Source organism: Oncorhynchus kisutch, linkage group LG18 (genome assembly GCF_002021735.2).
Source record: "Oncorhynchus kisutch isolate 150728-3 linkage group LG18, Okis_V2, whole genome shotgun sequence".
NCBI classification, from domain to species: Eukaryota; Metazoa; Chordata; class Actinopteri; order Salmoniformes; family Salmonidae; genus Oncorhynchus; species Oncorhynchus kisutch.
Genome location: NC_034191.2, coordinates 24,631,696 through 24,648,853, shown reverse-complemented (window position 1 = coordinate 24,648,853; position 17,158 = coordinate 24,631,696). Strand labels below are relative to the sequence as shown.

General features: G+C 40.2%; 1 protein-coding gene across 1 annotated transcript in view; it reads right to left on the bottom strand.

Annotated features, from left to right (window-relative positions):
- The window catches only part of LOC109909202 (CXADR-like membrane protein), a 91,237-nt gene extending 74,701 nt beyond the window's left edge, over nt 1-16,536 (bottom strand). The window contains exon 1 of the mRNA XM_020508238.2: nt 16,008-16,536. Coding sequence (XP_020363827.1) covers nt 16,008-16,068 — 61 coding nt within the window. The 5' untranslated portion in view covers nt 16,069-16,536. The remainder of the gene's footprint in view (nt 1-16,007) is intronic.
- Nucleotides 16,537-17,158: the final 622 nt, after the last annotated feature.

The window sequence follows — 17,158 nt, the reverse complement described above, 5'->3', positions numbered from 1 at the left end:
AGTCCTACGTCGTGTCTTCTCTGGTGGCGTAGTGAACTACATGTGACCAACGTAAAGAATCCAGGAGAGACACAGGAGAAGCAGAAGATGACTAAACAATGGAGTGAAAATGGTAGCATCTGCAGGAAATGTAACTAGGAGCTTAGACCATCCGGGAACAGGGAAGTAGATGGCATTAATTTGCCACTCCCCAGGGTACTGGAAGCCTCCTCAGACACAGGAGTTGTGTGTGTGAGAGAGAGAGAGAGAGAGAGAGAGAGAGAGAGAGAGAGAGAGAGAGAGAGAGAGAGAGAGAGAGAGAGAGAGAGACCACACACTACACTTTTATCAGAACACAGGGGTGGTGCTTCTGCTGCCTCAGTCAAGGGAAAACACAATGTGCCCACTTTGGAAAGGCAATATTAAAAGCCTTGTACTGTGAAAATCTAATGCTTGTGTGTGTTTGGGTTGTATTTTACATTGCTATTTCTGCACGGCACTCTGCGACTTGGTGGATAACATCAAACCATAGAGCTACACATCTGCATGGGCAGTATAGTGGAAAGGCTCCATTTCATCATCTAGTCAAGTCTAACGACTCGTAAAAACAAAGGTGATGATGCCATCTGTTCTGGAACAGTTTCACAGGAAGAGGAGAATGTTCTTACTTTTCAGCAATCTACTGTACACTCACCATGGTCTAAGCCTGGGGTGCCAAACATACATAAAACAACATCTCTCTATATATTTTTGGGGGGTGGGTGAGGGGTCATTTTAAAGTATGTTAAATATACTTTAAAATGAACCAAACCAAATTGAAACTGTGTAGTAATCAGTTGTGTAAAGTACTTAAATAAAATACTTAAGTTGTTTTTTGGGGTATCTGTACTTTACTTTACTACTGTACTTTTAACAACTTATACTTTTACTTCATTACATTCCTCAAGAAAAGTATAAACTTTTTACTCCATACATTTTCCCTGACACCCAAAAGTACTTAGCAGGACAGGAACATTGTCTAAATCACACACTTATCAAGAGAACATCCCTGGTCATCCCTACTGCCTCTGATCTGGCAGACTCACTAAACAGAGAACATCCCTGGTCATCCCTACTGCCTCTGATCTGGCAGACTCACTAAACAGAGAACATCCCTGGTCATCCCTACTGCCTCTGATCTGGCAGACTCACTAAACAGAGAACATCCCTGGTCATCCCTACTGCCTCTGATCTGGCAGACTCACTAAACAGAGAACATCCCTGGTCATCCCTACTGCCTCTGATCTGGCAGACTCACTAAACACACATGCTTAATGTGTAATGATGTCTGAGTGTTGAAGTGTACCCCTGGCTATCTGTAAATAAATTTGAAAAACAAGAAAATGGTGCCATCTGGTTTGCTAAATATAAGGAATTTGAAATTACTATACTTTTACTTTTGATACTTAAGTATATTTAAAACCAAATATATTTAGACTTTTACTCAAGTGGTATTTTACTGGGTGAGTCACTTTTACTTGAGTCATTTTCTATTAAGGTATCTTTACTTTTACTCAAGTTTGACAATTGGGTACTTTTTCCACCACTGGTAGTAATGACAATGGTTCTACATTCATACAGTTTATTGATTGTGTCCTGCTCGCTAATAACCACCAAAATGAAAGCTAGACAGTCAGGGAGCATCGCATTTTTCAAAAACAATGGATAGAGGAGTATTTTTCAAAAAAATGTACAGGGAGGTAATATAACCAATTTTAAGTGCGGCCCTCCAGACCTCGTTGAAGACCGAATGCAGCCCCCAGGGGCAAAATGAGTTTGACACCCCTGGTCTAAGCACCTAAATGTGACTTAATCTCCTAAGCAAACATTAACTTCTTCCATTGAGTGCATCTCGCCTCGTAGCGTTTAAAGGTTGAGCCACCGTTAGTGTGACACATTGCAGGCTAGCGTAATCAGCAGCATTAAACACTTAATTGCAGGAAGCCTAGCGATTGATCAGCGATATCCAGTTTACAATGTTTTTGCTGTGGAATGAACAGCCAGATAAATGCCTGGCATTGTGTCTCGATAATTAAACCATCCATCATGATGCCTCTAGTACAAGATAACAGCATGCCACTACAGTGGGATCTAAATATGGCATTCTACAGTTACTAGCACTCAATAGCAATAAAAGATCTGCAGTCGTGATGACCAATGCATTTATCCTTAGTTTAAAAAAATATCAGCATCAGTTTACAGTACGTGTTTATCTTATAAACCCTTTTTCATGGTTCTAATAAAATAATTGCAACCTACATGTATCTGAAGTACAGGATGTTGTGTAATGGTCAATTTATGACAGACATGAAAGAAAAGTATTAAACCACGAACAAGCTTTGGATTTTAAAACCCTTCCATATCAAACAGGGATATACAGGGATATACACTGTGTATAAGACAGTAGTTTTGGAATTGTTAGTTAGATTACTTGTTGGTTATTACTGCATTGTCGGAACTAGAAGCACAAGCATTTCGCTACAAGCATTTCGCTACACTCGCATTAACATCTGCTAACCATGTGTATGTGACAAATAAAATTTGATTTGATTTGATTTGATTTGGAAGACAGATGGTCCTCAAGCTGTTGTTGCTACCTGCAGGTTAACCATTCCTTCTTCCTACTTTTAAATGCACTAATCAATGGACACCAAATTCCCCCTGCAAACACCATCCATCTTTGGATCTTTTCCGGATGGAGTGGTGATGACAATGGGGGTGAAGATGAATGCAAGAAGAAAAGGAGGCCTCTGCTGATTACTGGCGCTAACGCTTGGGGGAGAGCAGCAAGAGGGAAATGGAGTGAGACAATGGAGCACGTGGGTTCAGAACACCTAATGGAGTGGCCTGCTAGCAGAGCTAATAGACTGTTTCAAATTGAAAGGAACAGCAGGCGTCTAAATAGTCAGACGTGGAACATTCCCCCTGTTCTCTCAGTTGGCTCTCATTCCACAAGAAAGAGAGGGAGAAAAAACAACAGGGATGTCATTGCCTTGTGAAACATGCTTTTGCATCATTGGTTGATTAAAAAAAAATCTGAATTAAATTTCAATAATTAATTTACTGCTTAATGTCATACGAGGGAGAAGAAGTCAATCCTTCGTGAATTAAGGTTGCTGTCCTGGTGCGAGGGAAGCATGTTCAGAGATTCTCCTGCTTGAATGTGTGAAGAATCATGTCTTTGGGCTTCATAGATCATAGAGCAGGGTTTTCCAACTGGCGGCCCCAGGCAAAAGGTTTTATTTGGCCCCCCAAGTTTTCTTAGTGAAAAAAAGAGAAAGAAAACATCTGGGGTTTTTTTCTTGCATTTTCAATGTTGGACATAAAAACCTGTAAAATACCAGGAAATCAGCTCCAATGGATTTTAATTGGGGAAATCTGTTCCCAAGTATTTCCACCAGTGGAGGCTGCTGAGGGGTGAACGGCTCATAATATTGGCCGGAATGGAGCAAATGGAATGGCAACAAACACCTGAAAATCATGTGTTTGATGTATTTGATAACGTTCCTCTAATTTTGCTCCACTCATTACCATGAGCCCGTTCTCCCCAATTAAGGTTCCACCGACCTGTGATTTCCATGCTTAGTAGAGAGACGTGATCATATACACATGTAAGCAAGGTTTGAAATTATTATGTTTTAGTGAAATATAATATCTGTTTGGGCTGCTTGCGGTCAATTAGCGGTCTACAAATTATTGTAATCGGGTAGCGATTTTAGCATGTAAATCTTGGTGGGGCAAACAAACAAAACATTTGGGGGATGCATGCCAGCAAAGCCACTGCACAACACAACACAACACAACACTAAACAATAGATTAATTGCACTGTAACGGTGACAAATTGTGCCCACAAACTGCTAGGGCCTTCATAAAGATGTCCCAACAGCAGTCCCAACACCTTACCACTGCTACACCTGGCTATATTCGAAGCCTTGTCTGGAAGCAAAATAGTTCATTCAGCCTCATTTACTGCCTTTAAAAAAACATAGCTGATATGGCTGACTTGCTTAAACAAATGTGGATTCTACTGACAATTGAGATGTACAAACTAGGGCATAAGGGGACGACAAGAAGTTAAGAGGCAATCCTGCGAGCTAGGACGGACCTAGTCAATATAACTATTTGTTCAGCACTTTTGAAATGTACAGCGACAGAATCCAGAACATGGGCTGTTCTTAGTATTCTCCCTGTACACCCAGTCCGAACCATAGGGTAAATAAAGGGGGCATATAAGCAAACAATGAACGCTCTTACAATATTCGATGATTACATTTTTCTAAAACAGATTATAGGCTACATGTGTATCACAAAGTCAGAACAGTAGGTGAAATTAACAGGGGAAAATAGACCAAATGATTATGGTGAGGCAACTAATAGAAACTACACAACATACACTTCATATCACATTCTTACAGTAGCTACAGTTTACATACCTCCCTGGCATTTTACATAATATATGCAGCAGCGTACAAGACATTTTTGGACTCACCTTGTTGTGCTGTGTTCACTTGAACAGGAAGATGGTGCAGCAGTCCTTCATGGGAAAATTTTGTCATCAAAGTCTGACATTCTCTGGATTGATGATGCTTTCAAGACAACTGGGAACTTGGAAAAAAACAAGGTTGAATCATGATGACATCAGTGATCTTCAGATCGTAGCCCTAGAAATAGGCCCGAGTTCCCAACTTACAATTCTGAGTTGGATGACCATTCAAAATGTATTATTCCAGTAGGAGCTTGTTTTTCCCCGAGTTCTCAGTTGTCTTGAGCTCATTGAAGTCAGATTTCCCAGTTCCGAGTTAACAGTTGATTTAAAAGTGGCAAAAATCATGCTGGGTTGACAGCATGGCCAATGTTGAATGTTTATCATTCTAAGATTGGAAAAAGAGACCCTTAAACCCAGAATTGGGACCACACACTAACTCTACGGAATAGCAGTCTAGTGATTGCTTTGCAATGCTTGCAGTTAGCCACTGATTCCTTCCAAACCACTCAATATTGAATTTGTGATCTCCAACTTGTTGTGTAGTGTTTTTGTCCAATGGCCGATGAGCACCGATATGTTTCATCTATAATTTCTCTTCATTATTTCTCTTCATATGACAAGGATCAAAAAGGATTTGCCAGTAGATTGTCGACTTGATTCATGATGATGACTGCTAGCTAAGATTTTGAAAGTATGATCAAAGCTACTGTAGATATAAGGTGATTTGATGTCATTTTATCTGTGGCCAATGACCTTGAACCTTCTTGGATGGGCACTTCTAATGTAACTCTATGGCACACCCAAGGAGCTTGAATTTGTTTAGCTCTACTTTAGATTTGGCAGTGACGTAGTGTCCCCATGAGTGAAAGAACACTGAGCCAATCACAGCGCAACTAGAGAATTGTCACGTTCGCTGGAATAATTAGCGGACCAAGCTGCAGCGCAATATGGTTTCCACATATTATTTATTAGAAACGCACAAAACAACAAAGAAAGAATGAAACAAACAACGAACCGTAACAAATAGGTGTAACATACACTAACTTAAAACAATATCCCATAAAACACAGGTGGAAAAAATGCTACTTAAATATGATCCCCAAACGATAGCCAGCAGCCTCTAATTGGGAATCATACCAAACACCAACATAGAAAAACTAAACTAGAACCACACATAGAAAATAATAACAAGAAAACCACCCAGTCATGCCCTGACCTACTATACCATAGAAAAACAAAGGCTCTCTATGGTCAGGGCGTAACAAGAATATTACCAACCCCTACGCTCCGTATTTTCCACTGGCTGCCCCACCACCATAGAAAGCAATGAGCTAGGCTGAAAGACCTGCATTTTGGAGCTGCCTTACTAAAGAAAGCAAAGAAAAATACCATGTTTGTATGCAGTTTTATTTATCATTCAATTATTTATTACTCAATTATTATTATTATTATTTTTTACATTGTTTGCAAACTGATATGTGACATGTATTATCGCCAAAATAACATGGAAAACAGGCAACCCCTCACAAAAATAAAAACTATATTTTTATTTTGCTTTTTTTTAGATAAATATGTGGGGCTGAATTACGGGATGCCACTGATTGTAAAAATGTTCCGCCCCCTCCGACCATCCGCTCAAGAAAAATTTGGCCCGCGGCTGAATCTAGTTGATGGTCACTGTCACAGAGTGCTTTATAGTGAGAACCTATTCCTCTGAGAGCAATATTCCCAAATTATTCAGATCTTCAGTCACATCATGCCTTTTGAATATCAAAGCCTCTATTTGGAAATAATAATCAATTAGTCCCTCCAGGATTCTGTGATTCTGTGATTGCAATTTTTGGGGGAAAAATCAACAATTCCTTGCATTTTATTTGAGGGCATGCACATTTGACCAATCGCATAAAACAGTCAAATCACAATTCATAATCGCAGACTTGCAATGTCAACACCTCAGCTCTAGCTAATGGGTGGTCCAGATGACAGTGGGCTAGAGCGTTTGACACAAAGGAATCGCACACTACAGCCTCGGAGGAAAATAAGGTTTGGCCAATTTTAGCCATGGAACTAACGTACAGAATGACAATCCCATTCTTTTCAATGGAGGAAAATCGCATATAAAATACATTGTAAGGCACTTGTTATTCTTCTCGTGTCGTTGATGTAAGCAGCATGCTAAGCTGCTTGAAAATGAAAGACCTTTGCGACAGAAACTATTTATTTTCCTGTACCAATAACGGATCCCTCAGCCTCTCTGAAAACAGAAATACCTGGTTCCCAAAGAGAGAACACAGATCAAAAGCATGTTTTGCTATGAGTAGACAAGTGTGCCACACTTATTTTGGGCTGCCAGTTTTCAGTTAGGTAGAGCATGTTTGAGAGAAGCAAAACAGAGCTGTGAGCTTGGAATGATAGCATCCTAACAATGAATGATGATAATGGATTTATTTTAAATGGTACTCAGAAGATGTGTTGATTTTGATAAGTCTCTATTCACTTGGCAGTAGCTATCCATTGAAATATGTGGTTGAAGTCCAACAGTGCCAATCATTTATGTGCAACAATATCATACCAGGGGATCGGAAAAACCATGATCAGTCAATGGGAAATATCATTATACTTTTGGGTAAAGTATTTATTTTTAGGGCAATATTGGTAGAAATGTTACAAATAGGGAGTTTCCAGACCCCCATAAGACATCATAGTAAAATGGAGGGATGTATTCCAAAAGGAAATAGCAAAATGGCATTATACTGGGAAAGATGGGTTCATCTCTGGACATCGGAGGGTTGTCGTTAAAATCAGAATGAATGGTGGATTGATCGCTTTGGGTGAAAATCTGGCATTTGCAGAAAGAGTAAATTAGGACCATGCCCTTTGTAGTTTGGGGCAAAAACATCAGTATTTGTCTTGTCATTTGTTCACCCTCAGATCTCTGCGTCCTTATAAAACAATCAAAGAGACCCTCATCAAACTGTTTATGTTCACTAGCGGCAACGTTTTCCTGATCAGAAGCAATAATGGTCCCCGCTCTATTGACTTTCATGGTTATTTACCCCAACAAATAATGCAGAAATCCTCACTTTTGCTCGTAAATGACCATGGTGGCAGAGATGAAAGAAATCCGTAGGGTACTCTGTTGTTTGAACCCCTTTTATGAACCTAAAATGGAAGGTTTGCAATGCTTGATAGATATCATAGAAAGAAGAGCTTGATGTACCAGAATTAACGTAGCCTACTGTACTATACATGTGGCTTGAGTTAACGTGAATCTGAGCCTCTCCAGAGCATCTGTCAAAAGTTAGCCGTACAGGGAAATAGGCAGTTCCTGTTCATGTGTTCCAAAATAATCTGGAAGCAATTTTGTCAGTGAAGGTTGAAAAGCGGCTGAGATTTATAGATCAGAAAACAACACACACCCAGTTCTGTCCAGATGTTTGTGGCCCACGTCAATGCTACATAATATTTCAGGCAAAGACATACTGTATTTTGAGACAGACCTCTTGAAAAGACATTGATCAATGGGGAAATTGATGTCCAATGTCAATGTAGTGTATTGATGCAAATAAGATGGTGACAGACAAAAGGGGGTAAAATAGGAAGGATATAGAAAAAAGAGAGGAAATCTGTCATACTGAAATGTACATTTTCATCTCGCCAGAATGACCTTCACTTGTATCGAAGATGATTTTGGCTGTTAAAACCTCTCATGGATATGTGGGATGGTAGCATCCCACCTCGCCAACAGCCAGTGAAAGAGCAGGGCGCCAAATTCAAAACAACAAAAATCTAATAATTAAAATTCCTCAAGCATACAAGTATTTTACACCATTATAAAGATACAATTATCGTTAACGTCTTTGGCATAGGGGGCAGCATTTTCACTTTTGGATGAATAGCGTGCCCAGAGTGAACTGCCTCCTACTCAGTCCCAGATGCTAATATATGCATATTACTATAAGTATTGGATAGAAAACACTCTGAAGTTTCTAAAACTGTTTGAATGATGTTTGTGAGAATAACAGAACTCATATGGCAGGCAAAAACCTGAGAAAAAATCAAAACAAGAAGTGGGAAATCTGAGGTTTGTAGTTTTTGAACTCACCCCTATCGAATACACAGTGGGATACGGGTTATTTTTGCACTTCCTAGGGCTTCCACTAGATGTCAACCGTCTTTAGAACATTGTTTCAGGCTTCTCATGTGAAGGTGCGTCGGATGGGAGCTGTTTGACTGAGGGGTTTCTCTTTCTCAGTCATGCGCTTTCACATGAGAGGTAGCTCTCGTTCCATTGCTTTTCTACAGACAATGGAATTCTCCGGTTGGAACATTATTTAACTTTTATGATAAAAACATCCATCCTAAAGATTGATTCTATACTTAGTTTGACAAGTTTCTTCGACCTATAATATAACTTTTTGAACTTTTTGTCCGATGTTCGGCTGGACCAGGACGCGCTTTTGGATTTGTTTACCAAACGCCCTAACAAAAGAAGTTATTTGGACATAAATGGACATAAATGATGGACATTATCGAATAAAACAAAGATTTATTGTGGAACTGCGATTCCTGGGAGTGCATTCTGATGAAGATCATCAAAGGTAAGTGAATATTTATAATGCTATTTCTGACTAATGTTGACTACCCAACAATACTCGACTCAGCAAACTGGATGCAGTTTATCACAGTGCCATCCATTTTGTTACTAAAGCACCTTATACCACCCACCACTGCGACCTGTATGCTCTAGTCGGCTGGCCCTCGCTACATATTCGTCGCCAGACCCACTGGCTCCAGGTCATCTACAAGTCCATGCTAGGTAAAGCTCCGCCTTATCTCAGTTCACTGGTCACGATGGCAACACCCACCCGTAGCACGTGCTACAGCAGGTGTATCTCACTGATCATCCCTAAAGCCAACACATCATTTGGCCGCCTTTCGTTCCAGTTCTCTGCTGCCTGTGACTGGAACGAATTGCAAAAATCGCTGAAGTTGGAGACTTTTATCTCCCTCACCAACTTCAAACATCTGCTATCTGAGCAGCTAACCGATCGCTGCAGCTGTACATAGTCTATCGGTAAATAGATCACCCAATTGACCTACCTCATCCCCATACAGTTTATATTTATTTACTTTTCTGCTCTTTTGCACACCAGTATTTCTACCTGTACATGACCATCTGATCATTTATCACTCCAGTGTTAATCTGCAAAATTGTAATTATTCGCCTACCTCCTCATGCCTTTTGCACACAATGTATAGAGACTCTCTTTATTTTTTTATTTTTTTTTCTACTGTGTTATTGACTTGTTAATTGTTTACTCCATGTGTAACTCTGTGTTGTCTGTTCACACTGCTATGCTTTATCTTGGCCAGGTCGCAGTTGTAAATGAGAACTTGTTCTCAACTAGCCTACCTGGTTAAATAAAGGTGACATCTAGTGGAAGCCGTAGGAAGTGCAATATGACCCCATTTACACTCTATATTGGAATGACAAAGAGTTGAAAAACTACAAACCTCAGATTTCCCAATTCCTGGTTGGATTTTTCTCAGGTTTTCGCCTGCCATATGTGTTCTGTTATACTCACAGACATCATTCAAACAGTTTTAGAAACTTCAGAGTGTTTACTATCCAATACTACTAATAATATGCATATATTATCATCTGGGACAGAGTAGCAGGCAGTTTACTCTGGGAACCTTATTCATCCAAGCTACTCAATAGTGCCCCCCTGTCACCATGAAGTTAAAAATACACACATTGAAAATATTCCACAGAGAGTGCAAGAAAGCAGGCACTATTTCACCTAAAATCACTCTCATTCAGAACACAGAACTAGGGCCTGGATTCAATCAGATCTAGCGCTAACCAGCATTATCCAGCATTGGCTGGATCCACATACAGTGCATTCGGAAAGTATTTAGACCCCTTGACATTTTCCACATTTTGTTACATTACAGACTTATTCTGAAATGGATTACATTGTTTTTCCCCGTAATCAATCTACACACAATAACCCATAATGCCAAAGCAAAAACTGGTTTTTAGAAATTTTAGCAAATGTTTTAAAAATAAAACACTTAAATATCACATTTACAAAAGTATTCAGACCCTTTAGTCAGTACTTTGTTGAAGCAACTTTGGCAGCGATTACAGCCTCGAGTCTTCTTGGGTATGACATTCAGAGACTTGTGCCAAAACCATTCCTTCATTGTCTTGGCTGTCTGCTTAGAGTCATTGTCTTGTTGGAAGGGGAACCGTCACCCCAGTCTGAGGTCCTGAACGCTCTGGAGCAGGTTTTCATCAAGTACTCTGTACTTTGTTCCATTCATCTTTCCCTCGATCCTGACTAGTCTCCCAGTTCCTGACACTGAAAAACATCCCCACAGCATGATGCTGCCACCACCATGCTTCACCGTAGGGATGGTGCCAGGTTTCCTCCAGACGTGACACTTGGTATTCAGGCCAAAAAAAATCAATCTTGGTTTGAGAGACCTTTAGGTGCCTTTTGGCAAACTCCAAGTGGGCTGTCATATGCCTTTAACTGGGGAGTGGCTTCCGTCTAGCCACTCCACCATAAAGGCCTGACCGGTGGAGTGCTCCAGAGATGGTTGTCTTTCTGGAAGGTTCTCCCATCTCCACAGAGGAACTCTGGAGCTCTGTGAGAGTGACCATCGGGTTCTTGGTCACCTCCCTGACCAAGGCTCTTCTCCCCCGATTGCTCAGTTTTGCCAGGCAGCCAGCTCTAGGAAAAGTCTGGTGATTCCAAACTTCTTCCATTTAAGAATGATGGAGGCCACTGTTTTCTCGCGGCCCTTCAATGCTGCAGAAATGTTTTGGTACCCTTTCCCAGATCTGTCCCTCGACACAATCCTGTCTTGGAGCTCTACGGCCAATTCCTTCCACCTCATGGCTTGGTTTTTGCTCTAGCATGCACTGTCAACTGTGGGATCTGATATGTCCAATCAATATAATTTACCACATATGTACTCCAATCAAGTTGTAGAAACATCTCAAGGATGATCATTGGAAACAGGATGCACCTGAGCTCAATTTCAAGTCTCATAGCAAAGGGTCTGAATACTTATGTAAATAAGGTATTTCTGTTTTTATTCGTAATAAATGTGCAAAAATGTCTAAAAAACTATTTTCGCTTAGTCATTATGGGGTATTATGTGTAGATTGATGAGGAAATTGTTTTATTTAATCCATTTTTGAATAAGGCTGTAAATTAACAAAATATGGAAAAGGTTAAGGGGTCTGAATACTTTACTAATGAACTGTAGCTGATGTTTTGATGGTGTTGGAGGTGTAACTGAGGTATGAGCTGACAAATTGGGGAACGGCTGCTCGTGTGTCACAAACCACTCCCTTCCTTATTATCCCTACTGTGTTAGAAGTTCACAACGGCACTACAAAGTGTAGGCTCTATTGATGTTAGAAATAATTACATATAAAAAAATTCAAGCCATTGATGTTAGACTAATGCATGTTTTCATGTTCATTTGGATATGGTGATTTAGTCTAATTCGAGTGTTTGAACTTGCAAAGCGGCTGCATGAACTTCTAACGCGGCTGCATGGGAATTGTGGGATTATAGACAGCTCTAACGCAGTTCCACCTCTGACACTGCCAAAACAACTGATATGCTGATGTTGGCCAAAGCGGATCTGATTGAATCGGGCCCTAGGCTTGCTCTGCACAGAAAAACATCCCTAAAAGCACTTCAATCAATGAAACAAGGTTCTTTCAGAAGAAAATCAGGAAAAGTGTATTAGCCATCTAAAGGCCATAGGAATCAAGTAAGACATAACACATCAGGAAAAACTGCTAGAAAAGCAAATCAGTGTTTGTTAGTGATATGGGTGTATAGTTCTAGTAGTGACAGTTAGACCTTTGTGCTCAAACATAGTCTCATTAGGGTGCTCATTACATGTGTGCTCACATCTTCTAAAAGGTTATTCCACCCTGTGTGTATCTCTGCAATCTAGAGCTTGAAATATTTGGAGTGTTTACGTGAATGCAGTCTCCGCTAATGCGGGAACATTGCTTTCAATTTCAATCACGCTGTAACGCTGTACTTCTGTGATACAGATTGAATACAGCCCCTAGTCTATGAATATGGACTAGAGCAACAGGGTAGCCTAGTGGTTAGAGCGTTGGACTAGTAACCGGAAGGTTGCAAGTTCAAATCCCCTACCCGAAAAGGTACAAATCTGTTGTTCTCCCCCTGAACAGGCAGTTAACCCACTGTTCCTAGGCCGTCATTGAAAATAAGAATTTGTTCTTAACTGACTTGCCTAGTTAAATAAAGGTATAAAAAATATGTAATACCTAGACCTACATTCTTAATGCTTTCTATGGTCATCAGATTTTTTTTTAAATGGCTGTGTGTTTGTATGAGTGTGAGATATGGGGGCTAGTATGTGTGGAATTGTGATTCAGGGCCAAACACATCGAGATGTCACTTCAAAACCTCTTGCTCTGGAGGTTCCTGTCATCTCCACATTTGAGAGATGCTTTGTCCACCCCTGGAGACACACTAAATATAGAATAGGAACAGAAACCCGTTTTAAACCTAGTCACTCTTAGCATATATCTCCATACATTACAGATCAGATGAACGATGATTATGCAACTTGAGGATGCAACACAAATTCCCTCTGCCATTGTCATAGAGCAGCATAGATGCAAGACTGCTAAATATCATAGCGGTCAAAGTGGATAAGCTCCATTTGAAATTAGGGTGTTTGCGGGTTGGAAATGTATAACTCCAACGGAAGGGCTACTCGCTTTTTCCCATTACATTTCTGTCAAGTGAATTACAATCTGTTTTTACTTCCTGGACAGTCATTTAACATGTTCCATTCAAAACCACATATTGCTGAGGGAATGACAGGCAGGCAATCCATCATTAAGCTCCACTACTTTGGTTTGGTTACTCTGGTTCTACTTCCAGCTTTTTTACAGACTTTGCCATATCATTTGACCTTCCACTGCACCATTCATTTTGTGATGTAAGCCTTGATAAAGCCAGTTAAGGAATTCTGTGGTGTTTAATTGTGGTACTTATCTATAATGTGAACACTGGATATTACATCTCCCACAGATATTAAGTTAATTAAGGATGTCTCTGGACTTCCAAGGCCAAAGACAAATTAAAAGGAAATGAGCTCTATTAATTAGTATTGATCATTCCATAATAAAATTAGCTCTTCTCTCTTAGCTCAGCCGCTGGGTTGGTCTTAAATAAATACTGTTCATAACTATAAGGGAAATGTCCTTCAACCTGGTTTGCCATTATGAAAGACCGCACAGAGGGGTATGTCACCACTACATGTATGCCATCTGACTATCAATTCCAACCTACACATTAGCAATACACTAATCTGCTAATAACAAAAAAATAATACAAATTCCATCGTACTCGACATCATCATCACCACCACCACCAAAACATCACCATCATCACCACCACCACCAAAACATCACCATCATCACCACCACCACCAAAACATCACCATCATCACTACCACCACCACCGCCACCAAAACATCACCATCATCACCACCACCACCACCACCATCATCATCACCACCATCACCAATATTCACCACCACCACCACCACCATCATCATCACCACCATCACCAATATTCACCATCATCACCACCACCACCACCGCCACCAAAACATCACCATCATCACCACCACCACCAAAACATCACCATCATCACCACCACCACCACCACCATCATCATCACCACCATCACCAATATTCACCATCATCAACACCACCATCATCACATCAATTTCATCACCATCATCATCATCACCACCAGCTAACAAAATTAATAGCTGATAATACAGTTCACTAGAGCTATGATTGCATGTCTAGACTGTTAACCCAGTTATCCCCAGCCTATTGGCTAAGGAAAATGAACACAATGACAACCCACATAACTTGTCTGCCTCACTCATAGGCCTATTATTGCAGAGCAGGCTACTGAGACCTCATTCAGGTGTAGCTACTTTGACAATAGAGAACACGTAAAGCTCTAGCTATGGTATTTGCTGAATTTATAGAAACCTCACAGTGAAATTTTGATGCGATGTTACTGCAATAATTATGGAAGATGTGTTGAATTTGGACAAAATAAGACTTTAGGACACAATTTAACATACAAATATACTGAACAAAAATACAAACGCAACATGTAAAAATGGCAAAGATTTTACTGTTACAGTTCATATAAGGAAATCAGTCCATTTAAATAAATCAGTAGGGGTGTGGCATTGTCTTGTGTGACAAAACTGCACATTTTAGAGTGGGCTTTTATTGTCCCCAGCACAAGGTGCACCTATGTAATGATCATTCTGTTTTATCAGCTTCACGCAAACAAATGTGTGCACACAATTTGAGAGAAATAATATTTGTGTGCATATGGACAATTTCTGGGATCTTTTATTTCAGCTCATGAAACATGGGACCAACACTTTACATGTTGCATTTATATTTATGTTCAGTATATATTGGCAGAGGTAATGTATTTAATGTGCTATTGCAAAGAACATATATACTATATTAAAGGTCTAAGTTTGATAAACACATTAGGCTACACACAAAAGGCTACAGCCAATAAACTGTCATCAGAAAAAATATACTAATGGAATGCACCATCACAACAACGGACAGAATTGTTGGAATTTAACCAAAGGAGACAAGAGTAGGCCTATTCCATGTTTGCTTTGCTCAACTCTCACCAACTCTGACCCCGGCACACGCCGGCACGCGATATCTAGCTTCCTCACCTCGCGGTCAAGTCCCTCTCAGGGCACCAGCCAGGCACTCTCAACACCTGCCATGATCTATTAGAAATATCTATTTTTGCCAATCGGTGACACAACACATTAGTTTGTGATTCGGATTATAGGTGGCGTGCCCTGTCTTTGTGCTTTTTGTTAAGAAGCAGTTGTGTTAAATCTGTCATTAACATTCAATGGACAATACAATACACTCAGACTACAGTCTTTCTCCAGAACCAGTCTAGTGGATGGATGCCTGAAGTGCAGCATTTGTACAGTGATCATAACACAGAAACATCTGCTTTCAATTCACATTGTAGGGGCTTTTTTCCCGAAGGTAACTTTTTTCTTCTTAACACACATTTTTCATTGAATTACTTATCACAATGAAGTCTCATCTCACTATTTATTTTACATTTTAAAATGGCTAATTTGTCAAACTGATCTAGGCTATTCAAAAAGAACTTGAGATAAATATTATGAACAGCTTATGTTACATTATTTGTATTCTAATTTCGATATAATTCTGGATACAATTACGCACGATGGAGCGCTGTCAGCTATGTAACATTTTTGTGAACAATAGCCCACATAACGGCTCTGTATAAATCATAACCCCAATTACATCCTTTATCGTGTTATTGATCATCTCTTATTAATAGCAACATATTTTCATACGAATGGGAACTCACTTACCCAGAAACAAAGAGCGAAATGTTGCAGACATCACCGCACCCGACACGACTGGAAATCCCATGCGACGAAGCTGGAAACAATGCGCTCAGACTGCCTTAAAATTCATGCGGGTGAACGAAGTGTACAATCACAATAAAGAAAGATTTCAGAAATAGGAGAGAGCAATTAAATATAATCTACAATGAGCAGGGATCCAAGGACATTATATATTGGAACACTCGAAATGTCAATTATTCCCTTCACTAAGGAATGCAGCTCTTTCGTGTCATCAATTTCATCATTATCGGCCACGCGTCAAATCAAAGTTCCCTTCCTTTCTGTGTCGTTCGGGACGCGTGCGTGTCTCAGGTTCCCTCTGTCTCCGTGGCTCTGAACGTTCTCCTCTCCTTCCTATACCGCTGTCCGCTGCACTAGACAGTGAGGGGAAGAATTCCGATAGGTGGATGTTGCTGCATGCTGGATGGAGACCTCTAGAGCCCGAAGCGCTCACATTGCCTCATCTGACCACAAAGGCATCTTGGGCTGGTCTGACTGTGGGGTAGGTTACTTGAGGCCCACTTCCTTAGCAGTGCATCAAAAGGGTAACAATGTTCCCCCCTACAGATGTCTGAATGAAAATATTTTTTTATTTTATGTTTTTGCATTATTTTTACAATAGTGCATGCTGGATCTGGAAAAATAATGTGATAGTTTGGGAGACAGCACAGTGGACATTTAACACATGGGAAAGATTGAAATGGAAAATAAATTACTGTAATTCCTTATTTTTTCTATATATAGCATATAAATTCAATATATATTTGCAATTTCAAACAATTGTAACAAATGTCACTACTCAACACATAGTTCTAGCATTTTTCTGTCGACACATCTATTGGCTTGTAGGAATACGTGTCCATTATCCTGGAGTTATAGTGCACACACAGTCAGGATTTATGTTTCCATTCATGGGCACCCTGGCTGTATAATGTATGACTGTGCAACAGTGAGGTAAATAAACAAACAGAGAGAGGAGCAACACTTCCTGTCAGGCATCGAGACAGGCATTTCTACTGAAATAACACACAGGGCTGAGGTCTCCAGTGGCCACCAGGCCAGCCCTTCCCCTCACTGCTGCTTCTCTTTGAAGTGGCTATTTGAGCACAAGACCC